The 26,622-nt window shown below is 37.2% G+C and overlaps 1 protein-coding gene across 1 annotated transcript in view; it reads right to left on the bottom strand.

Moving 5' to 3' along the window:
* Positions 1-1,779: 1,779 nt before the first annotated feature.
* The window catches only part of LOC145984100 (ER degradation-enhancing alpha-mannosidase-like protein 1), a 153,308-nt gene continuing 128,465 nt past the window's right edge, over positions 1,780-26,622 (bottom strand). Inside the window, exon 10 of the mRNA XM_083117516.1 lies at positions 1,780-7,770. Coding sequence (XP_082973642.1) covers positions 7,675-7,770 — 96 coding nt within the window. The 3' untranslated portion in view covers positions 1,780-7,674. The remainder of the gene's footprint in view (positions 7,771-26,622) is intronic.

Raw genomic sequence — 26,622 nt, 5'->3', positions numbered from 1 at the left:
TTCACCACTTCAATCCCAAAAGTAAACGCCAAAGCATGCAATGGAAACACCCCCATTCTCCACCCCCAAAGAAATTCAAGGTTCAACCATCAAAGGGCAAAGTGATGGCATCTGTGTTCTGGGATGCAGAAGGAATTCTTTTGATAGATTATCTCCAACAGGGAAAGAAAATCACAGGTGTTTATTTTGCAACCCTAATTGAAGAATTACGTGCTGCCATCAAGGAGAAACGCCGCGGAATGTTGGCCCATGGTGTGTTGTTCCATTGTGACAATACTCCCGCCCACACCTCCCAAGTTGCGGTGGCTGCAATTCATGCAGCAGGGTTCGAAATTGTCCCTCATGCCCCTTATTCTCCAGATCTGGCCCCCAGTGACTTACACCTGTTCCTGAACACGAAAAACACCTTCGTGGAAAACATTTTGCCAGTGATTCCGAGGTTATGGATGTTGTGAATGGTTGGTTGCAAAATATCCAAAATATTTTTTTTCTGCTGGGATTGAAGCAATTGAAGCACTGGAAGGCCGATTGGAAAAGTGTGTTAATGTTGCAGGGGACTATGTTGAAAAGTGACAGTGATTTGGTTTTCCTATGAGGGTTCCTTCTATGTCAGGGGCGGAGCATGCTGAACCACCCTCGTATATTTGATTTTCATAAGAACCATTTAATTAGTTACATTTCACCACAGAAGTTGCAGTTTACATCAAGCAAAGAGCTGGCTGAGCTTTCTATCTTTTGATACAAAATAAAGAGCCTTCTTGAGGTGTGGCTAGAAATCCTTCAAAAGAACTACAATTTTTTGAGAGATGTTTTGGTACCATTGTACAACTTCTACATGATGTATGTTTATGATTTTTTTTTTAAAAAATTGGGAGAACTTTTTTCATATAAACCCTACTGAATATATACTTACCGAATCACTATGGACTTAAATTGAGTCTTCACAAACTGGAGACTGCCCTCATTGAGGAATGGCAGAGATACCTCCAAGACCACCTGGATAACAATGTCAAGTCCAATCAACACAGCCAGAGAGAAATCTGTTAAGTATGCATACAAAATAATTTATTCATGTTGTACAGAAGTTTGTTTGAATTGTTTTAAGTCCACTTTATGCACAGACAGGCTAATTGAGACTGGACCTACAGTTTAAAGTGGGATCCGAGCCACTGTGTAATGTACCTCCATCGGGTATCAATACAGGATGAGACTCCTTGATTACAATGTAATGATATATCTTGTACAGGGTGTCAAAAGTCCCTGACCACCACTTATAAAATTAAATGTGTAGATTGCAGCAATTGGTCATGGTAGTAATATGTTAGGCCTAGGGGGAAACTTTTTGGTGCATGTCATGACAACCGCCATCTTGGATCCAACTTAATTTTGAGCTAGAATTTCTCCAGGAATTCAGTGGTGGTCAGATTTCTGAAAACTTTAATGATTTAAATCTTCACATTTCTCTTGCTCCTCTACTTAATGTGGAAAGTGTGTATTTATTTCACACGTGACGTAAATGATTTAATCATGAACAAATAATATAACCAGGCTTAGATTTAAATAAATAAATGAGAATAAATCCAATAAACAGCTCAGGAATAATCTTTTTGGAGAATGAATGATATTCTAAAATATAAATACGAACGGCTGTTTTGAGCTCAGCCCTAGTTACTTCTTTCTTCCTATTTCCATTGTAACCAAATTTTAGGGATACTTTTAATGCAACATGAAGCGTAAATATATATTATTTAAGAAAGAAAACTACAATACTTTGAATAATGTAAACTGCATTTTATTCAAAATGCATATACAAAATTTGTAAATAAAACAATTATCATAACTTCTGTTATATTTCAGTAAGATATTTAGTATTAAATTACACATTACATGGAATGATTCTGGAACAAGTTTGGCTCAAAAACTGAGGTAACAAGATTCTCTTAAAAATGGATGCAATAACAAATACAAATAAATATATACCAGCACACAATCATTCACAACACATATATAGACAAAAATATATAAGCTCAATCTCTCTTGACAAACAAATCCACTCAACTTGAAACTGCTCAGTTAAAGAAAAATGAAAAAGTATGATATTTCAACCAATTAAGACCCAATGGCTGTTAAATATACTCATACTACATACTGCATACCTTCAAATATGAAATATATTCCATGACTAATTTTTGTGTGAGAAAAATACATTTTATTACTTCTTGAAGGCCACCATAAAACCTTGGAAATAAATCTAAAATTACATTGAAAGTTACAACTGACAATATGAATGCTAACAACACAGTTACGCTAATTCATATATCACTTATTCCACAGCCAAGATACAATCAATATCACCAGTTTGCATGTTTATCATAGACCTTACTACTTAGGAAATCATGCACCTCAATATAAAGACAGGAAACTATGCAAACTGTCAAATATAGTTTCTCCTTAATCTTACAATCTGGACCTATTATGTTTGAGAAATTACTGGAAGGAATGATAGAATAAACTATTATCTAGCTGACACCTTTTCCCTGAAAAATACAAAAACAGCACTCGCAGAGATCATATGTAAAGTTACTGTTCACATGATCTATACAGGTCATTATTTCAGCAAGCAAAATACAGTAAAGTATACATAGTATCAAATTATAATTGAAACAGGTGAAAAAGAATGACAAATACACCTATATTGGTGGAATTTATGAAAACATTCTGACAGTAGGGAAAAAACTGAACTGTAAAAAAATACAAAAAAAAACAATTTTGATTGGTTCTCTAGACATGGTGAAAAATAAGAAAAAACATAAGGATACACAAAAAACAATAACAACTCAAAAGATTTACTGCAAACTGCCATCTCAATAAATTTTTAGTTATACAGGATGAGTCAAAAGTCCCGTAACAACTCTTATAAAATGTAAAGTAGTTATGCTGGATACAATAGGTCATGATATAGAAACAGGTTAGACCCAGGGGGAACCATAGTTGTGTGTGTCAAGCCAAGGTCTGCCATACTGAATTAAACTAAAAGACTTTGAATAGAAAGGCTACAATTTAATGAGAAATGCAGTGATGAAGTTTTTCTTTCTTGATGTATCTTTAACCAGTAAAAAGTTACATGCATATCTTGCACTAATGAAATTTGCTCAATATGTTGTCATTGTTCCTTTTTGCACACACGTAGATGTTTCTCCTACTCATGCAGAACATTGTGCAATGTAAGTGTGACAGCATTGAAAGCAGCAACTGTGCATTCTCTCAGATAGTCAATATCATGGATATTTTGTGCATATATTGTTGCCTTAAATTTGACCCCAAAGGTAAAAGTCTAAAGGTGTTAGATCCAGGGAACATGCAGGGCATTGAACAGGTCCCAGGTTGCCAATTTATCTCTGAGAAATATATCATGAAGAAACTGTCTCTCAACATTCCCACAGTGTGTGGTGGTGTTCTGTCCTATTGAAAAACTTTGGAAAAAGTACCTTATTCCATAAGCAAGGATGAAAAAAACTGTTCACTTAACAAATCCAAGTAACCCTGAGCATCAATGAAGAACGGATCAACCAATCATGTTCCCCAAAACACACCATACCGTTAACTTACCAGCATCAATCATTCAGTTGTGATCTGTCTAATGTGGGTTATCAGATGACAAGTATTGCAAGTTTATTAACTTCATAATGAACATAAAAATTTTCTTGTCACTGTGAAGGACTTTTCATTCCAAAGGAAGCATCACACACTAATTGTTCCAGACAACTATTCACAATATTAAACTCTCTGGGAATGTCGCTGATTAAAATCATGTGCAATGGCACATGAACATCTCTCTAGACATCAGTATGATCTCGATGCAATACTCATGCATTAGAGGCATTTTCATGCTATTTCTTGACAACTTGAAAATGAGAACATGGTTACAAGCATGCAGTCATAACTTTTTACTGGTTAAAGATACATCGAAAAAACCTTCACCACTGCATTTATTGTGAACTTCTAGCCTGCTTTGATACATTATTCTATTTAATAATTTTGAGTTGAATTCAATATGGTAGACCTCAGCTTGGCATACACAACTAGGGTTCCCCCTTGGACCTAACCTGTTTCTATTATGCCCAATTGTACATAGCATAACTCTTTTACATTTTATAGGGGGTGTATTTTTTACTTACTCTATATGTTAATTTTTAATATCACTAATTACGGTAATATGTGATAATTCCTTGAACATTTTTTGCACAGCTGCACAGAAAGGACTGGTGTGGTGTTGAAAATTCCACAAAGGAGAATATTGCAATATGTTTACCATAATTGTTGATATTATGAGGGCTGCGCATAAACCATGGCACCTATATTTCTTCTCAAAGTTAAATGGTGGTACCACAATGTGATCATGTCACGGAGAACATGGCACCCATAGTATGTGGATATGTCAATAGATGGCAGTGATGAATGGTTATTGTACAGAGGGCAGTGGTAATTCAATGTTGAGTCAACCACTATGCGACTGCATTGATGTATCAAAATAGCTATTCTTTGCGAGCTAGTGGAAACTGGGAACAGTGTCCTACCATAGTATGTCTCTCTTTTGTTCCTGTAATGTTCATGCTTTTAGACTTGTAAACTCATGTCACATGATGCTATCTTGGAAGGTTGCTCCCCTATCTTATACCTGGTACACACGATTGATTGATTGAATTAGTTCTTTAAGTCCACTTTATGCACAGTAAGGTTAATTGGGACTGGACCTACAGTTTAAAGTGAGATCCGAACTACTATGTGCCTCCACCAGGTATCGAACCTGGGACCCCTTGATTACAAGGTGAAAACATTACCACTGCACCATCAGGATGGCCCTGGTACACATGATTTGCATTGCTCATACAATCCACAATACCATACACTGCCCCCTTCCATTTTATATTTCAGGTTTTCTTGCTGGTCCTACATTACCGTGGAAAAAAAAATCGTTGCCATGACTTATGCACCAACCCTCATACCATGCTTGTGATTACAGATCCTTATACGATAAGTTACTGCTAATTTTGTAAGCATCATATATTTCTGTAATTATAACTTTGGACAGGAACTTAAACATGCTAATTTTCTACAAAATATGATACAGTGCAGTCAGCGTAAAATGTTCTTGCTTTCAGCAAACAGAAAATGGAATTTGGCATTACCTCTCACACTGCAGTTTGCTTTATATCAAGTTACAACTTTGTATGATATGCAACTGATAAATCTGCTGTGTAACTTGATTTTTCTTGATGAACCACAATAAATTCTTACAGAAATTGAACTTGTTACTTCTAACAATCTAGTCTAATTTTTTCTTTTTCTTTTCTTTCTGTAAATGTGCCAGGCATAACTTTCAGTTTTCTTCAAAAATATAAAATGTTTTTGCCCTGAATATTACAGATGACAATGCATTACCATAGTTAAAGTTCTCTTTAAAATTTGGCAGTGGTTAGAGGAAATTTGGACCATAGCAGCTATGATTCCATAAGTTTCAATATTCAAGACCAACACATTAGTAGTGCCATTTCAGACTTCTCTCTTACATCAATAACAAGAACTAACACAGACTGCATTTACTTCTTACAAATGAAATTTATATATATATTTATATGAAAAAGGGTCATATCTAGAGTTTAGGGTGTAACCTTAGGTATTACGATACATCAACACAAAAGCAGAGAGAAAGAGAGCCTATGATGCAATGATATTCATTGTAAGATAGCAATACAAGCATACAGTCATGGAAAAATGGAAAAAATACTTCCCCCATAGAGCCTTAACACCAGTAGTCTTATGGTGGGAAGTATTTATTTCCATGACTGTACATAGTTGCAAGGACAAATGGTTTCATAACATTGCAAGAAATCAATGATATCTACTAGTAGATCAATCATTATGTTAGAAATCTGGTGAATCTAGTCAACGATTGAAGATTTCAATGATGTAAATTACTTGTTCTATGTATCTGAATGTGTTGCTGTAACCTGGACAAATAATATATATATATATGTATGTGTGTGTGTGTGTGTGTGTGTACATTGGAATCACTTTGAAAAAAAAATCACTAAAATTAATGCACCCAGAATTGTCTAATAGTGAATTGTGCTTAAATATGGACCTTCAGTAAGTTTCAACTGCAATATATTGAATTTGCAACTACAATACCCAAGAAATTTTACCCTTTACCATCAGAATTCTTACTTCAGAAAAATTTCTTAGGCTTTAAAAGAAATGCAAACTTTATTGCTATCTTTCTCTCACATATATATAGCTGCCAAAATATATGCACTTTTAATCAGTGTTTTGAAAGTTACTCTTTAAAAGTAACTGAGTTAGTTACAGTTACTTTTTTCTCGAGAAAAGCATATTTCAAGCATGAATTACAAGCAGATTGCATTTCTCATTGACACAATCATAAAAAAAATAATTAGAACAAAATAACTTCCAATACATGAATAATTACGGTAAATGTAACTGCTCATTATGCAGTTTTCCAAATTCTATAGGTTTCAGAAAATAGTTTTTAAAATACAGAAATATAATGCATTATACTCACCAAAATAAACAAAGGTGGTAATTTGGTCCCTGACTATTAATGAAAATTTTATTAGATCCAAGATGGCAATTTAGAGCAATTATGACATGACCATAGAAGTACATGCATATTGAAGGATCCATCATTAAATGTGCAGAAATAACAACAATGGCAAGGTTGGGAGAGAGGGACTGAGGTGGAGCTGGAGTGTTGATACAGTATACTCAGTACTTAGTGATCTACATTCATGTGTAGATACAATAGTACGTAAACTGTCCACCACCATGTACACAATTTTGCTATAGACAAAGCAGGGTTCCAAAATCGAAACAAGAATGCCAACCTCAGCAGCAGTCTCACTACAATTTTGTGCCTTAAAAATACACAGTATGCAAAGGAAAAATGAGCAAACATAGCAGTGGGCAATTTGCATACTATTATCTCTTTTGCCAGCTGTAGGAATATTATATTTCTACTGATAACTGATTGCCAATCAGATTAAAAATGACAAAAAATTTGTGTAGAATCCAAATTACATATGTATACACCTCCTTAATTGACAGATATGATAATAGAACTCCGCTAGTTTTTATGTTACAAAAATGAATATCTAGAAATATGTTTCTAATAACAGTGAACATTTGATTTTTACTTTCATATTCATTGAAATAACAAAATGACATAAGTAAAAGTAGGTTATGGAGTATTTATAGTAATACTGAATCAGTAAAAATAACAACAATTTTACTAATAAACTGATATACCAATCCCATCTCCATGAATAACATTTTTTTCCCCTGCTGCAGTTGAAGGTAGAGCTGAAAAAAGTTTTAGGGGTCTCCAGTACCTCCACATAACTCTCCACTAACAATGTTCATGAATGACGATCCATCATAGCAAGAAACACACCTCGCAAGTAATTACAAAGTAAAAATATGCTTCTATATAATAAAAAAATTACTAAATATTTCTTTTCTACAATATGTATGTATAAAATGTGAAAATAACATTTTGACTAGTGCTGTAACTGATCATTTACCTTTGTGGTTCATTGAGCAACAATAGAACAAACCTTATTTTGTTTACAAAAACGTGCTTTTGCAGCCAAACTCCTACAGATCCTGAATACCTAATGTTTCACCTATTTGCGTAAGGTATTCACTTTTCAGAGGAAGGAAATATGTCCTTTCTGCATTCACAGCCTCACACTGTAAAATATAAGTGAATAATAGCATATATACATATGGAGTAAAATATTCTGATAAAATAACTTTTATCTTAAAGACATCTACAAATTTACATATGCCCTCCTGCATTATTATAATTATGACAGCATGTCTATTGAAAGTAACTTTTCCTTAGTTTTACTGAACACTATATTTAATCTACCCCTCCTCCATAAACAGGGGTGCCCATCACCCCAAGACCATGGATGCATTGACCCCAAAATCGTTTATCATACCACCCCCCCCCCCCCAAAGTTTGGATGAATACATAATAATTGATATTTATTTTAATACAACACCATGTTAAAATGTCCATATTTTTTTAATTGTTCAATTTTCGAAATAACAGAAGGCTAGCATATTGATTGGTTAAATGAAATAAATTAAATTACATAAATGTGCATTTAAACAGTGTTTGTGAGTAGAGAATAAGATTTATAAAATACAATTTGAGTATTTAAAACAAATTGTTACACAGCTTACGACAGAAAATTCAACCTGGGCAAATCAAATAACATGCTGCAGCTGTGTGACTGATTCAATATTGTTTGAAGAGACATTATAGAACCCTACCTAGAAATTCCTAAGCTCAGGGCGAGAATATAATATGGTTCCTTCTTCAAATAACTCACCCCCTCTGCTTGGGGTAAATACAATTACTTTAGTAATCCACAGCAATAATTACATTCAAATTTCCAGAATTTAGAAATGCGATTTTGATATTATTCATTTTTCTGTTTTATAGGGTAACAAGCAAGGTGTTACTATATGAAGTACAATTAGTACAACTATTACAGCACACAGAGAATCAATAATACAATAATATTGCTAATAGAAGTACATCATCTAAATGATGCATCTGCTTTCAATTAAGCAGAATACCAACTCTAAGCATTATATTTTAAGAAGTGATGCTATTAAACAATATCTTGAATATCATTCATGTCTTGTAATGCAGCTATAGTATAAAACTTAACATTCACCTCAATAAAATGTTATACATGCATTTTCATAACACACTATTGTGAGCGAAGCGAGCAAGAACATTTTTACATCCATTTATTTGCAGGCTTTCAAGAATATTCATTTAATGCGCTGTCAATACTTTCTTAGGATCCCTCGATATTTGCTCTTTTCCAGCTTCTCTTTTCGTACATTCAGCACCGAAAATGTGTGCATACCATATCACTAAATACAGGGTGTCTCAAAAGTAATTACGCAAACTGACACAGGTGAAAGTACACGATAATAGAAGCAAAAAAGTCTCAGTAAACATGGGTCTGCAAACGAGCCATTTGAGATAATCGTAAATGTGTGATTACAAGACACCACTGACTTCATTGTTTGTAAATGTCATCCTAGTTGGTAAACTGCAAATAATGTGTGCGAATGTGTGGGTAGAAGCCATCACTGACTTCAGTGTTTGTAAACGTCATCCTAGTTTTTAAAATACCAATGATACAGTATGAAAAATTAGGAGATCTCATTGCTTTTATTGAACATTCTACTTACTTTAACAAGGAATACAGCACTCCTTTAGTATGTTCTATGATACAATTACTGTACACTCGTACATGTTAAAGGAGGTGTTCAAAGTGTCATCCTTCCATCTGGATGCAATACTGTATGCGATTCCGCATTGAGTTTTGAATTCTTTCCAACACCCCCCGGATCATTTCGGAATTGGTCACAAGCATGTATAATTCTCTATTCGAGTTCTTCAACCATGTCAACGGGAGTGTTGTACACTACCCCAGAAACAAAAATCCAAAAGATTTAGATCCAGTGACCTTGGAGGCCACGTTACAGGCCCGCCTCGACCTATCCATCTTCGATGATATCTGCATGTTAGATGTCGTCTCACAGCAGCAGCAAAATGTGCCGGTGCTCCATCATGCATGTACCATATACTCGGACGTGAATAAAAGGGAACATCCTCAAGCATCATGCTGCAAAAACTGAAGGTACCTTGGTCCATTGAGTCTTCTTGGAAGAATGTGTGGTCCAATGAGATGATCACCTAGTACCCCTAACAACACATTCAATGAGAAACGTTGCTGATGTGGTGCCTCATGAACAGCATGTGGGTTTAGTACACACCAAACATGAAAATTAAAAATACCATGGCGTGTGAACCCCAGTTCGTCTGTAAATAAAATGTTACTTGCAAAACGAGGGTTGAGTACAACCTGTTGTTGCATTCACTGACAAAACGTCACTCTAGGAACACAATCCATATCACTGAGACACTGAACTCATTGGAGGTGGTAAGGGTAGAGTGAATTGGGATGTAAAATTCTCCATACACTACTGCGGCTTACTGGCACTTGTGCGGCAATTCTCCTTGTCGAGGTTCCTCGAGAGTGTTCTACTGCTTCCAACACCATATCCTCAACTTGAGGTGTAATGTGTGCAGGTCTACCTGCTCTCCTACCATGTTCGAAGCTCCCATGTTCTTTGAGGTGCTGATGTACCCTAGTAAATGTGCAACTCTCGAGGTGCCTTCGAGCATGGTATTTTTCTTGGTACAAGCGTGCAGTCTCCTGTGCATTGCCGTTAGCCAAACCATACACAAAATGCATGTCCGCATACTCTTCATTGCTGTAAGGTTCCATTTTCACTACACAGTCCAGCACAACTGACGTGACTCCCACAGTATGATTAGACTGTGTACTGATTGTATCCATACAACATCACCTCTCGGAAATGTTCTGTTTGATTACACGCCACCTCTCGGAAATATTCTGTTTTGTAAACAAAGATCAAACATCGGATCGCACAAGTAGTAAAGAACTTGATGTTTACAAAATGCAATTAATGACGGCTTGCTTGTAACCACACATTATTAGCAGTTTACCAACTAGGACAACATTTACAAACAATGAAGTCAGTGGCAGCTTGTAATCACACATTCGCGATAATCTAGAAAATGCCTGGTTTGCAGACACATATTTACTGAGACTTTTTTGCTTCTATTATTGTGTACTTTCACCTGTCAGTTTGAGCTATTACTTATGAGACATCCTGTATAGTCCTCAAAAACATAATATTCAAACTCTCCCCCGGCACCTACCCAGCGTCGAATAACATGGGTACCTGGGGGAAACCCAGGGGGTAAAGGCGGTCAGGGGCGTGATGCTGATCACATCACCCCCAGTCACGACCGGATCAAGAAAGTGTGGGGCGTTACCCTCACACCCCCTATACGCCTTCATGGCGTGGTGCTATGCACAGGGGAACACTTTACCTTTACCTTACCCCCGGCACAACAGAAATCCCTTAACAATCTAAAATTTAACACTTTATCAAGAGCTTCATATCTTCTCTCTTACACTTAATACTTAATCGTCACACCAAAATTTCCATGCCAATTTTAGACTGACTGATAATATTGAAGAGTGGATATTGCCTCCTCCAAAACACCATAATTTCCACAACAGACAATAGTAATAAACAAGAATTTGATATCCCCCTCAATTTAATGTTCAATCCACCTGAACTAAAATACCAGTCATAATCTAAGACTTAACAATGATATCCAAGAGTTGGATCCTCCAAGAATCCTTGTGTCAATTTAAGGTTAAATATGAAAGAGATGGATATTGCCCCCACCCCCTTCCCCAGATAATACATATTACCCGTTACAATTCCATTGGAAGTCTAGAAATTGTTACTTATATAGCAGCAATGGTTAATTGATAACGTAATTCAACCTGTGTCCCATGCTATATTGTTCACTTCAAATCTCCAGCATAAAATCCCCCCCACCCACAGTTGGGTGGATGTTACATGTGTCCACAAACTCACCTGTGTACACTCCTGCCCCTAAATACTCTCTTTTTTTCATCTAATGTATTAAATATGGTGCATTTAAGGTGTATATTTTTTACATATATTTTAGAAAAATATATAAAGTTTGAATTTTATGTTATTTTATGAGAAAAAATTCCCCACCTCAAAATATTGATGGCGTAGTGTGTGCCATAATCTCCTCCTGTGTGCACTCCTGGTGTACACAGTAAAATATGTTTATAAGATCCATGCAGATGCTCAGTATTAAAATATGAAATCTTAGATGTATCTTGCTACCTCAGTGGCAGAGTGTATTGAGATCTTGACTCACAATTTCACCATAAAATGGTTGTGTTCAAACCCCAACCTGGACATTGGTGTTTACTTGTATTTGTTTCTTCATCAATTTCATGTAATCATCACTTCTAACCATTAGCACTAGAGAAAGGATTATTAGGTGATAAAGAAAAATAAATTTAGGACTTTATAAACTTCATTTTGGGACTTTTTTAGGTGTTTACAATAAATTATGATTATTATTATTATACAGGGGGATTCAAAAGTCCCCTAACAACCCCTATAAAAGAAAGGAGTTAGGCTGGGTACAATTGGTCATGATAGAAACAGGTTAGGTCTAGGAGGAACCATATTGGTGTATTCCAAGCAAACGTCTGCCATATTGGTGACTGTCACATTGAATTTAACTAAAAAAATTTAAATGGAAAGTGGGTAATGTGATATATCAAATCAGGCTAGAACTTCACGAGAATTCACAATGTGTGATGAACGTATCGAGATTGTACTGCTGTCTAGGGAGAGAAGTCACATGCCATTGCAAATGATTTTAATCAACAACACCTCCAATGAGATCCAGTGTTGCATGGGACAGTTGCACAATTACTCAAAAAGTTCTGAGAGACTGGATCAGTCAATGAGCGGCAACGATCAGGACATCCCAGAACCTCCACCAATGCATTAGGAGCATTCTAACACTGTTTTCTCACACATGGAAAATGAGACATTTGTTACAATCATGCAGTCATAACTTTTTCCTGATTAAAGACAGGTTGGAAAAACCTTCACCGTTGCATTTCTCATAAAATTCTAGCCTGATTTCATAGTTCACATCACCCCCTTCCCTTTTAAAAATTTTGAGTTGATTTGGGGGCCGCCAGTATAGTGGACATCCACTTGGAACACACTAATATGGTTCCCTCTAGGCCTAACCTGTTTCTATCATGACCATTTGTGTCCAGCCTAACTCCTTTATATTTTATAGGGGGTGCTAAGGGAATCTTGAATCAACCTGTATAATAATTTTATGAAGTCCCACATCATGGCCACGCGGTCTAAGGTATCAGGTTTTGGGCTTGCCTATGGGACACACACAGGTTTGAGTCTCCTGGGGAGAATCATAACTTTTCTCCAGAGATTTTGAACCAGTAGACACCCACCATTGTGAGGAAATTGGGGAGCTATGAATGAGAAACATAACCCAGTCATGGAAACCTACAACAATGACTTGGGGGTTGTCATGCTGACCACACGTCACCCTGTAACTGGTTGGATGATTGCCCATCTCTGCTGACACATGCAGAGGTAAGGCCGGCAGTCAGTAGGTAGGCCCTGGTCCTCACGGGGCTGTTGCATCTTGGGTTATGTGATGTTATGCCATTAATAATTTCATGAAATCTCTCATTTTAGATGTAATTTGTATTTAAAATATAACTATTTTCAGTGCAATGAATTATGTTCTTTGATTAAAAATAAAGATACAATTTGACCAATGCAAGAACTTTTATCATTTTTTGAAGTATTGCACCAACATCATGCTTTACAATGTTCTCCAACATGTTTACAGGTGCAAACTTCTTGTTTACAACTCCCAAGGCAGGTTTGCGGTGATCTCGACTCAGGATTCCATCTCAAAACAGCCTGTATCTTTGTTTGGTATGCTACATCTACGGTCGCTTTGATCACCTGGGAGGTACAGCATTCAACAATGGAGAATGCCTCGTCCAGTGACACTCCACAATTTCCCAAAAATGTCACACAGGCTGGAGGATGGTGGAAATTTGTAAAGAGGAAGGCCAAACATGGTGACACCCCTTGATGTTACGTTACTTCTTTTGCTGCTCTACTTGATCCCATGTTGGATTTGTCAAAGATCTCAAACCTTTGTGGTGGAAATTAAGGGTCTCTCTTAACAAATAAAGATGCAGGGTGGAGATGAAATTTTTAAGGAGTTTATTGAGGAAGACTAGAAGGGATAGAATAAGGAATGATGAGATCTGACAGAAAGCGGGGGTGGTGAAGCTCCAGGACAGAATAGATCAGGCACAGATGAGATGGTTCGGACACATGAAGAGGATGGATGGAGAAAGACTACCAGTATGAGCTCATAATGCACAAGGAGTGGGAATAGGGCCAAGAGGAAGACCAAGATGTTGGTGGAAAGAGCAGATAGTGGAGAGTGTTGGAAGAAGAGGACAAGATTAAAAAAAACGTGAAAAGAGAGAAATGGTGGAAGACCTGAAGAAAATGGAGAGGCTTCACTTCTATGCCGACCAAGCCAGAGGCAGGAAACTGCGAAGGATGATCATGAATCTTAACAAAAGTTATTTTTAAATTTACGCAAAAGGTGTAAAATACACTTTTCAGGTACACTTCTGTTCACAGAAAGTGGCACACTCGTTTGAGTTAAAGACCAGCTTCGGAGCCAATCAAGTGTGGCAGTACAGCCGAAGTAAAGGTTCGGGAAAACAGCATTCTGCAGTGTTGCTTACCACTAAAGTTTTTCACCAGATGCAGGAAATTTTCTGACTTGCCGAGTGAAAAGAAACAGTTACAGGAAAGCTTTGCATTTTAATTATTAATGCAATGCAGTGTCCAATTTTAAAAGAACATGGCAGGAAAAAAGAATTGGGAAAATATTCGAGATACAAAGTATCCCATAACTAATCCTAAAAAAAAAAGAACCTGCCTCAATCCCTTTGCTTGGGAAAAGCTCATATTCATTTGAAAGCAAAGGGGAGTGGATAGTGGTTCCATTACCTCTTTTCCTAGCTTAACATAAGAGCAATGTCGACTGTCACCAAGAGGACCCAGGTCCGAATTCCAACCTGAGTGTGGGTGTTCTTTGCGAGTGTCCCTTCATCAATTTTTTCTTTATCATCATTTATCTTCTTCGTCGTGATTAACTAAAAGTGGAAGAAATGCGATGCTAACAAAAAATAAATCAAATTGACATTCAAGATGCGGACGGGAGAAAGTAAACAATCCAAGGCAATAAGAATATCTATCACGGCCCGAATGACGTGACATCAGGATCACTTTCGTTACTTTCTCTTACGTATGCAAACTGCTTTTCTAGCTTGTAATTTGAACACAAAAGTAGGATAATAGACCTCCCAAAATCAGTACAGGCTGGAAAATCACTCTTCTTCGTCAAATAGTTAGTTTAAAAATATAATTTTGTATGTGCCATTGAATTATAAGATTTGTCGCCACATATCAGTCTGGTTGACAGAAGCTAGAGAACAAAGATTATTAGGGACTGGAAATGCTAGCCTTGCACAAAAGCACGACTTCGATAGTCTTCATTAATATACACACACAACATTAACTTATAGTCTAAGAGCAATGTGTGCACAGCATAGAGACAGTATACCATGATGCGTATTACTTTCAAGTTAATGTAATTAGAGAAAAGGGACATTGAAAGTTTGGAACCGGACAGGTAAAAGTGCAATCTTCAGGAGAAATCACTCTAATAGCATGCTTTTCCGCACCGTGGCTTGTGTCCATGTCGGTAAAGCGGCAGCTTCGTAAGCTGAAATCCTAGGTTCGATTCCCAGTGTGGCCAAAGTTTTTTTTTTTCCTTTTTCTGCCAAAACGGTTGCCACAAAAAGTATTTCACCCAGTCACAGCTTTATACATTGTTGTTGTTCGTGTGGCAAGGAGAAAATAATTATTGAAAGGACTATGCGTGTGGCATAATATTGAGTTTGGAACGTATTTTTCTGTATTGTGTTGTTACTGAAACTCCTTGCATATAACAACCACTTCTGATGTTTTCTTCTGGTAACAAATCCCACCGGAGGATCAAACGTTATTCCTCTGTGAAAAAAAAATAAATCACAGAATTTATGTTCAAAACTTTGGGTTACACTGGTAAGTGAATATTAATGTTTTCAGTCATTCATTTGGCACTTCCCTCATTTCAGCCCCCCCCCACCACAAACAAACAAAAAAACACAAACAAACACACACACCCCTGTTTTCCCACCCTCCATTAAGAGGAAGCTGTACTTTTCAAGCCAAAGCTAGGAAGTTTTAAAAGTGTTCTGATTGGACTGAGATTTTTACACGTAATAGAGCTACTCCCGAGGATACCGGGAATCTGGGTGTGGCTGCTATACACTCCATGGAAGTTGAGATATTGACAAAGAATGTGCGGACAAGCACAGCACCCCCAAGAGAGGAACGTGCAAAGTTAAGAGTATTGCGAGGAATCGTTATTCATTTGTTCTTTCTTAGGTCACACACTGCATTGACGAAACGTTATGTAAGAGGAATCCACAAGCACCAAACCCCGAAGTGAGGAACCAACTAAACACAATAGTGTTCGTAAAACTTGAATAGAGAGGAACTACTTGTGATGTCATGATAACTGGCGGTTGATTCGAAGCGCGGCAACACAAGCACCACCCTCCATACCAAAACATATGGAAATAAATGTTGCAACAATGTGCGAGAGTGTCTCCGCACCAAGAGGGGTGGAACAAGCTGGTTTTGGATGGCTTAGTAATGGTGCAAGCAGTACGACAGGCAAGGAACGCACGGTGGCCATTTTCTACCTCACGCAATTAGTCTACGTAAGGTGAAAGAAAATAAATGGGGAGTTGTATCTTAGGGAGATAGACTAAATTGTGGTAGAATTAAAAATTATTCTTATAAAAAGAATATATTTGAATTTTCATCACATGGACTTGTTACTTGTTTGGTTAGTTCTTAACACCGCTTTATGCACAGAAAGGCTAATCAGGACTGGACCTACAGTTTAAAGTGGACACCGAACCACCGTGCAAGGTGCATCTACCACCACCATTGCAGGGCATCAGATATTATTATTTCGATGGATATTGTGATGCGTTGGAGACTGATCACTGTTAGTATTGTCAGTTGGGATGTCTAGATAAAACTGTATTAAAATATATCTTAATTCTGGCCATTTAAGCCATGGTTGAATTTTCTTAACTTCCATTGGAACACCGTTAAGTCATGTTGATATTTAATTATATTTATTTATTTAACATAAAATATGTGTACCGTCACGTTGACCTAGAAGATGATCCGATGAGAGAATGAATTAAAAGTATATATGAAATACAGGGTGTTTCACTCACTCTCGGCCCCGTAGAATCCTGATTTCGGACAGAAACAATTTCGAATCTCTCTTTTTCTGCATAACCACTAACCATTTGTAAGCTGCCACTTAGAGCGATTTGAGTCAAGAGAGTTGTGAATCCAATCCTGTGCATGTGAGCAATATTTTCAAGGGTTTGAGACAGTATCGCCCTGTGTCTGGGTATTACACAAACTCTTGTCGAACGATGGACAGGTGGTCTCGATACATTGATTAATTGATTTGCTTTATTTTACTTCGTTTTTTGTGCCACTTTTGGCTCATTTGAGAAGATGCGGATGAGTGATGTTATGATGAAATTGGTGACTGGTCACTCGCAAACATACATGTCCAGGCCAGGATTCGAATCAGGAACCCCTGGCGTTGTAGTGCGATGTGCTAACCACTCCGCCACGGGGGCCAGCTGATCTCGATACAGTATGAGAAATTGCTGATTTTCATTTGATTATTTGCCGTGGTTCTTACATACCTCTCAATAGCAAACTTCGTACTTGATTGTAGCATGACAATGAACTATGTTCAAGTATAATTAAGTAACTTTGTCTTCAAAGACGTACATTATTAGGAAGTTCAAAACGAAGTGTACATTGTTGAATCACATACATTTAATAAAATAAAAGTAAAACATTATCCTAAAGCTGACGCCACCAAAATAGTCCAGTCAAGGTCACACCATCTACCTACAGTTTCTTTCAAATAAGCAACAATTTCAAGTGAAAGATTATACGCGATCAAATAGAATGTAAGTTATAGCTGTTGTCTACTCTTACGGCAGACGACCTATATGCTGGAAAGAAAGGTGGGAAGCAAGGAAAATTCAGCAGACCAACCCGACCACAGCGGTGGCACCTAGAGTTACGATGTCGCGGGAGGAGGTACTTCACGCACCTCATACTACAGCAGCTTAACACAAGGCTGCTGCATTTCTTATCGCGCTGGATTGGTCGCTTCCCCAATCCCCACTTCTCTTACCAGCATGTAGAGCGCAAGCTGTAACATTAGACAAGAACTATAACTTGCGTTCTAACTGATCACCTATACACTTTCAGTGAGAAAGTTTGTAATAAAATATTCAAATTAATTTTGAAAACAAATACAACGTTTTTAGCATAAGATGTCAGCTATTTTATGCTTCATTTGAACAAATTTTGCTGCGCATTGATCTTGCGCGCTCGCTACCTGTGGCTTTTGCCAGGCTTCATTTACTTACTGGGGATGCAAATATTTCCCGTAACTCTACAAAACATTATATTTATCTCTTCCACAGTAAGAATCAACACTCTCTCTCTCTCTCTGTAACAATGGCAGCGGACGATTAATCATCTAGGAGTGCGGAAGGGGTATGGAATGAAATGTATGGAGTACGATGCTAAAATATAGAATGCATGAAACCTTTAGCCACTACATCAAATACTAATCAACTTTTAGTATGTTTCTATGAAAATATGTCAATGAAAGTGAAGACTTCTGTAGTAACTAACTTAATTTTTGTATATATGTGTTATTTAGCATCGCTTTTCTACCACTTTAGACCAAACAGGAAGATGAGGATGAATGATGATTAGATGACATTTATGAAAGGGAACTCAAGGCCGGGGCTCTAACCATTGAACTTCAGTGACAATATCAAAAGTCCACCACTTATTGGACTGTGCCATCGAGGCGGCACTTAATTTTTCCAAGTTCTTTTCTTTTTACCACAGCCAAAAAGCACATGCTATGAAATTCAAAACGAACAAAGCTTGTTCAAGGCTGGCCATGGTATACTATATTGTGTACAATGCTCAAAGTTACAATCATAAAGAACTAACTGTTGTTTTTAACAATAATGCTCAAAAAAGAAAACACACTCACACTAAGCTACAGGTAATTATCGAAAGCGACAAACAAAAGAAGAAACAATTCTTAACAACAATGCTGACGGAAAAGATACAGCAGCCACTGATCTTTCTAGAGACCATCACTATTGCATTGAAGTAAATGTAGCTTTCTGAATTTTTCATTGTCGGCAAGATTCTTGAAAATCTTGTTAACGTTTGCAATGATTATTTTATTTTGCTTTCTAGTGTACTTTCGGGAGGCATGCGCTTCACTTCCACCAGCTAATGTTCCACATGTAGGACGCTCCTCCTCAATACTCAGTGGCAGCGATTGGGTTCCAAAACCAGTACAAGATACCAAAACTGGGGGTGCAAAGACAGTATATTTCCCTTTGTAGATAAGATTTAGCATAGTGTGAGGGCAAGAGTGGCAAGAAGTGGAGGGGAGGGGAGGGAGGCAACTGCTCCCCCTCGCGCCCTCCTAATCGCAGCTACTGTACTAATACTAAATAGATAACCAAATAGCCCTTTCACAAAACAACATTGAAAAAAAAATTAACCGCGAACGTACTCATGACACGTACGGTCATGGACACTTGTTGGTTGTAATGATTTAATTGAATGTCAATGGTATTGTTATAATCCACAAGTGTCCCTGATTGTACATCCTGCAAAGTGTCAACTGAGCAGCTTAGAACAAGCAAGGCAACCCTAGAGGGCCAGAGGTGTGGAGGAGGCAAGGGGAAACTCCAAAAGCGAGTGACCTTGACTGGACTATACTTGGCGTCAGCTTTAGTAAAGTGTAATATCACTCATTTAGAATTCATGAATACCTATGAAATTAATTGTTCAAAGAATGATGAAGTAACTTTCTTTGTAAACAAGAATTACACTTACAGGTTGTATTATCGATGCATATAAATGTCTGAATTATTGACAATCCATTTATAATTTGCATGAAAAGTGTTCACAATTTAAATTCCCTGCTGTCAAAAACTCTTCGCCACAAATAGACATGACAAAAATGTTAATTAAATTAATTTCACTGTTTTAATGCGATGTAATACCCAGAAAAGAATATTCCCTCTTGTTTCTCTGCACTTGATTTTTATTTCACTAGCGTTGTTGCTGCATATATCAGAGAAGAAGCCTCTTGATTTATTTTTTTCAGAATAATACGCGAGCTTAATACATCCCGTGGCATAACAATTCTGCACATGGTCTACAAAGATGTCAATGGAAAGTTTAAAGCTTGATGAAAACCTTTTATAGGAGTGTCTTCTCGACATCTGTGATATCAAAGCGTAAAGAATGATAAATAGAAAAAAATCTACTTTGGTAGTTTTTGTTCCTTTTGTGTGGTCCTGGAAGACAATATGTGTAGTCATAGTTAAAGCCCGCTTATTTCTCTTTCGGTGGAGCCCTATTTCAAATCCGTGTGTTTAGCTGCTTGCACGTAACATCCATTCCAGTGGTAACTTGCACTTCTCCAGCATTCAGCATTCCAAGTTGACCACCGCCTGGAATTTCAGGATGTGGAAAGGGCTTCAGGACTGTTGATATGTTGTTTTGACATCAAATAGAACAGATGTACAAATTTTCAGATTCACACAATTTTTGCGAGATTAAAACCTAAATTGACGGTCTGTAAGTTTAAATGGAAAGTTAGTCTCCTTGGCTGCTCATAAATGCATTCTCATCGTCACCTCAAGAGATAGAAAACAACGAAAATAACTGAAGAAAAAGAGAGTGAGTGTCGAGAAGTTTCGACCTATACAATCGTTGAGGACGCGGTGCAACCTAAAAAGACCAATATTGTTAATTGTGTGCATTACCTTGTTTTTGCTGATCGCTGATTAAATTGTTTTTTACATACTTGTAAAATATTCACTGCATTTTGAAAACACTTGTTTTGTAAAAATAAAACCAATCAAACGCAGGCTTATGGTTGTCCGACCTGTCATGATATGCTGTAAGTGCTGTTGTCGTCGTGAAGAGATTCCTTCCTGGAGTTTTCTCACTAGCCACTGTGATCCTATATATTTTATACCCTGAGTCCCTTACTGTTGGAAAGAAGTATGCACACAAAAATTACAAAGCAATTCGAACTTTCAGGATTCATGATTTTGTTTATTTCCCTTTGCTCTTGTGCCACTTTTGGCTAATCGCGAACATGAGGATGAGTGGCGATACAATGAAATTGATGAAGGGACACTCCTCACACACCCATGACGAGGCCGCGGGATTCGAACGCCTGGCGACGAAGCATGCTGTGCTAACCATCCACCACAAAGGCCAGTCTTTCAGGATTCGTCCATTACAGTGCGGCGAGGGGGTTTAAACTTTCACGTTTAAACGTACGTTCCTGTCGCCAGGAAAGAGATGAGCAGGCAAGCAATGTATTTTTTCACCCATCCTACTGGTATAAATCATGGTTGCAGTTTAGTGTTGCTATGCAAAGGTAAACTTCCCTCAGGGCAGGAGAATTCAGACAAAATTTTAGGTGAAAAGCAGGGGCAGCACCAGGGGTGCGCGAGTGAATGCTTGCACGCCCCTTAATTTTCTTCCGCACCCCCTTCAGCACACCATACGTTCAACTGAAAACACTAACATTAATATGTAATATTATGTCATGTCATATTGAGCGCCGAATGATAGGTTATTATTGTATGCAACAGGCAAGCACTGAAAGAGGTACCAATACTTTTCTGTACTTGCGGCAGCCTCTGTAAAGATCAGCGGCCATTTTTCTTCTTTCGTCAGCATTGTTGTTATCAATTTTTCTTCTTTTGTTTCATCAAGTGGTCTTTTCGTGGTTTTTGATAATTGCCTATAGCTTAATGTGAGCTACGTTTTTTCCTTTTTTGCATTGTTCATAAACGGTTTGTTTTCTGCCTATTTGTTCCTCCTTACACTGGAGCAAAAAATTCAGTTGCTTTTAAGGTATCACCTCACCAGGTCGTACTCTGGAAATTATTTAATGCGAGTTGTAACATGAAGGGTAGTGTTCTTCTTAATACATTCTATGTATATGTTCCCCGTAAATGTCCAGTAAATGTACCATTTCAAGCTTTTTCAAAGACTGTTAGGAAGAGACCCAATGTTCACGAAGAAATTTTACAGTTCGTTGTTGGGGATAGTGCTGCAGAAGGGATTTTAAAGATGAGACAGTTACTGTGCTCTTCGTGTTTTGTCTTGTGGCAGACGGTGCCTTCGTTGGTTACATTGAGAAGGTTCAAAAATTGTTTTTAAGAACAGGATGGTTTTATTTTGTATTTCACTACATAGTTCAATAAGACTGCAACGTGTATCTGAATGTTTACACTGCATGGTATGACCACTTTCTTGGAGTAGAAGACTTAATACATATCATCATAGACGTCCAGGGGGAGGCCACAGGGGGGGGGGTAGCATCCCTGGAAAATGAATGTCAATCTTAAGTTATATATTTCACACATATATTTTAATTTCACTCAGTAATTTATGTTAATCAGTAGCAGCGATTAGGGTGCAGTTGCCCACCGCTTTTTGCTATTTTTGCCCCTGCACTGTGCTCAATCTTTATCTACAAAGGGAAAGTAAACTGTCCTTGCCCCCCCCCCCCCCCCCACAGTATTGGCACCTGGCTCCCACAGTTTTGACAGGTTGCATGCGTGTTTCATGTTTTCCTTATTTTCAGAATCGCACCCCCTAAATTTCTTTCCACAACCCCTCAGCACCCGTAGATGAATAATTCTGGTGCCGCCGTTGGTGGAAAGGGATCGAAACTGCAGAGATATTTCAAGATACAGTCGTCGCATATTAAAATCAAGCTGAATGGAAGCATGAATTATCCAATTTTCATAATTACATACCATTTCAAACTTCTTACTTGGGAAATCCGTATTTTCTTCATAAAGTTTTGTGATCGTGTTTTAGTTTTTCCTTGGATAAATGGATATTTTTCATAATGAAAAGGGAAATTATACTTTCCACTTTTTGCATCAGTTGTTTGTTTTCTAAGTAATAATTTACGGAGTTCCGTGATTAATAATGGAACAATGAAATCTGAGAGCTTGTGTTCCCATCATCGCGGTTATCTTAGCTTAAAATGAGTTTGAGTTTTTGTTTTGAGTCCACTTTATGCACAGAAAGTCTAATCAGGTCTAGTCTTACAGTTTAAAGTGGTATCCGAACCACTATGTATTGAACTCAGAACCCCTTGATTACAAGGCGACGACATTACCACTACACCATCGGGGAGGTGTCTTGGCTTAAAAATCGAAAGATTCCTTGGTAAAGAAAACATTCTCTCTTTCAAGTTTTCATGTTCATGCCTATGTGCGCAATTTAAATGTAAGTACAGAGAAGTTCCAGACGTTTCCTTTTCTCTCTCCAAGATACTCGTGAAGAAAAATATAAAAACCATTAACGTAAATAGTCATTTACAATTTTGAGCAAGCCTTTACATGACAAATTGCATGATATGCTTACAAAATTTCGAGGTTGTTTAAATCAGTTTGATTTAAATTGTGTGATTGACAAAAATCAGTGTTTCATGTGACTTTTAAAATATTGTAAAAGAAATATACATAATAATGCACATAAGTAATTTGTGGATATCAGAATCACTTTAGTGAAAAACATTAATTTCTTAATCATTCAATAGTTTTTACTGGGCTTCGGTGTATAAAGTGGGCTTAAAATCAAACTTAAACAAAGAAACAATTTCCAAAGAAAATTAAGTAAACAAATTATATGTACTCATGGAGTTAAACTCGTAAGAGTTCTGAATGCAGCACTAGCACTATATTTATAAATTAAATGATGTGCATTAGCAATGATTCTTCTAGTAAAAAAAAAATATGTCTAATTCTGAGTTAACCAAAATAACACTTTTGCATTTTTGCAACAGCATTGGAGTTAAAATGAAAGTCGGGACACTGATGGAGATGACTGGCCGAATCTGAACAAAATTCCCAACCCTTCTTTAACTAAACCTATCACCAGTGATCAGAACGCTACATTTTAAAAGTAGCTTCGCTACAGCTACAGCTACTCTTCCAAAATGTAGCTTCGCTACAGCTACAGCTACATTTACCAAAAAGTAGCTCGCTACGCTACTCCTGTTCGCTACTCGCTACTTCGCTTCTTTTTGCGCTACTTCTGCATAAAAAAAAATGAAAACAACCACATGGGTATTAAAAAAATCCCCTACTACTGGTAAATAGATTCTGTTACTTATTCATGATTCCAGTCATTCGATAATTTTGATAGCAGTGTTACTTTAGTTACTTACTTTTACTATAGTTTTTGAGAATACCATACCTATGCAAGTGGCATATCAATTCAAATTTGATATATGAATATTGCAATTAGGGTGTTACCCAAATTAATTATTACAACTATACACAAATAAAATTTGGTAGGATTACGTATTTATGTTCACATCAACATATTTTTCTTGAGAATAAATATTTCATTTTTTATAGACTAATATCAAGTCAGCATTTTGAATGAAAAGTACCTGGAACCCTTTACTACAAAAGGGCCCCAGGTTCAATACCCAGTGGAGGCACATAGTGGTTAGGATCCAGTCTCAATCAGCTTATCTATGCATAAAATGGACTCAAAACAAAAACTAGGAAAGATGCCAAGTTGGGAGGATGAGATCCTCCTGCTCCTCAATCCCCCACACTGCTGATCATTCATCATTCTTCCTCGTTCTCAGAATTAGCCGAAAGTGGCAGAAAGTGACTATAGATAAGAGAATAATTAAATAAACCATTCATCCTCATTGTCATGATTGAGAGAAGTGGAAGAATAGATGAGGAGGTAAACAGAAGAGGACAAATGGGTGGTGGACTATATCAAAGCTTTTTAAGATTAATATGGAACAGGGATGTTCCACCTATGAAATGCAAGAAGGTAGTATATAACACAAACTATATGCCAATAATTTCGTACGGAGCAGAGACTTGGACAATGACACAGAGAGACAAAGAAAGATACAGGCAGTGGAGATGATTTTTTAAGGAGTATATTGGGGAAGACTAGAAGGGATAGAATAAGGAATGAGGAGATCCGACAGACAGTGGGTGTGGTGAAGCTTCAGGACATGATAGATCAGGCACAGATGAGATGGTTTGAAGGAGGATGGGTGCATAAAGACTGCCAGTAAGAGCTTACAATGAACAAGGAGTGGGAATAAGGCCAAGGGGGAGACCAAGATGTCGGTGGAAAGAGCAGATAGTGGAGAATGTTAGGAGAAGAGGACAAGATTGGAACACGTGGAAAAAGAGGAGTGGTGGAAGACCAGGAAAAGATGGAGAGGCTTGACTTCTATGCCGACCCAGCCAGAGGCAGGAAACAGCGAAGGATGATGATGACGTCATGATTAGAAAAAGTTACAGAAAAGTGACGCAAAAGTAGGAGAAATACATAAATTTGAAAACTATGTATATTAACTAAAGAAAATTGTCCTTTCTGCAGGAAAGTCAATAACTCGTACATACCTTTTGCAATATGATAATTATTGAGGAAACTGTCGTGTAAACCTGAGTGTTCTAAACGTATTGTAATTTTAAAATTTGTGAACAAATACTATCACGAAAATAATTGTAATTCCAGAAACTCTATCATTCTTGTAACAATAATTTCTTGCTGGTGAGATCCTATATACTGACGATGATCAATGCTGTTAACGTGCTGAGCCATTTATTGCTGGCACTATTCCCTTGTCAGTGCAGTGGAAAATCCATCCCTCGTTTTTGCACTGCAAGTTGTGTCTTACACAGCAATTAATGACATTTTGGTGTCTCTTACACCATGAATATCCACAGGATTTGTTCTGGGGGTGACGCAAACGAGGCACTTTTTTCCAGTGGTGCAGCAAACGAGGCATGTTTCTCCCCAAACTAGCGATGCAGCTAAAAAAACGTAGCTGTTAGCAAGAATATATTCATATATGTCAGTTATCTGGATATCTGAATTATTCAGATACTAATTAAATAAATTACGCAGATATCTATAATCTACAATCTAGATAATCTGTATGTCCATGTAATAGACTGTCTTTATGAACCTCCTGCAAAATGAAGGGTTATTGTCGATTTTTTCTGATGCTGTTGCCACATTCAAAATTCATCTGAAAATGCTGAGAAAAAATGTAACTGTAGCGAAATTCTCGCTACAACTACAGGAATTTTGTAGCTTCGATACCGCTACAACTACAATTTTAAAAATGTAGCGTCGCTACAACTACAGCTACAAATTTTGTAGCTAGCTACAGTAGCGACGCTACAAGTAGCTCGCTACTTTTGACCACTGCCTATCACTACACACACGTTTGCAAATTAAAGGCACATATTTTTACATATATATTTACAAATATTGGATAATGTAAACACTGGCCGTCCAAAATTAGAATGAACTTTTGCTGTCTTAGGAGAATATCTTATACTACAACGTCAAAAACAGATAATTTAAGCTGTTTAAATGGGTATCTGATATTGCGCCATCTTAGAGAACACCCATTCACACAAACAACTTTGTCACAGGAAAAACAAGTATCTTCAGTAGTGGCGGTCATGGACGTCTACAGGGAGGAGCAAGGGAGGCATATCTTTCCCCAAAATAGTGATACCCCTCAAAAAACACTGCTTCAGTCTGAAATTATCATGTTCCTTCGATGCCCTTATAATAATTAACAAAAATTAGTGTCTGAATGAAATTATGTGTGAAATACATATAATTTAAGGTGGACATTCGGTTTACAGTGGGGCATTGGCCTCCCTTGCTCCCCCTTCCAGACAT

This window comes from Lepisma saccharinum, chromosome 2, assembly GCF_977018435.1.
Source record: "Lepisma saccharinum chromosome 2, izLepSacc3.1, whole genome shotgun sequence".
NCBI classification, from domain to species: domain Eukaryota; kingdom Metazoa; phylum Arthropoda; class Insecta; order Zygentoma; family Lepismatidae; genus Lepisma; species Lepisma saccharinum.
Note: the sequence above shows the minus strand (reverse complement) of the source record. Positions and strands in the feature narration are given on the sequence as shown.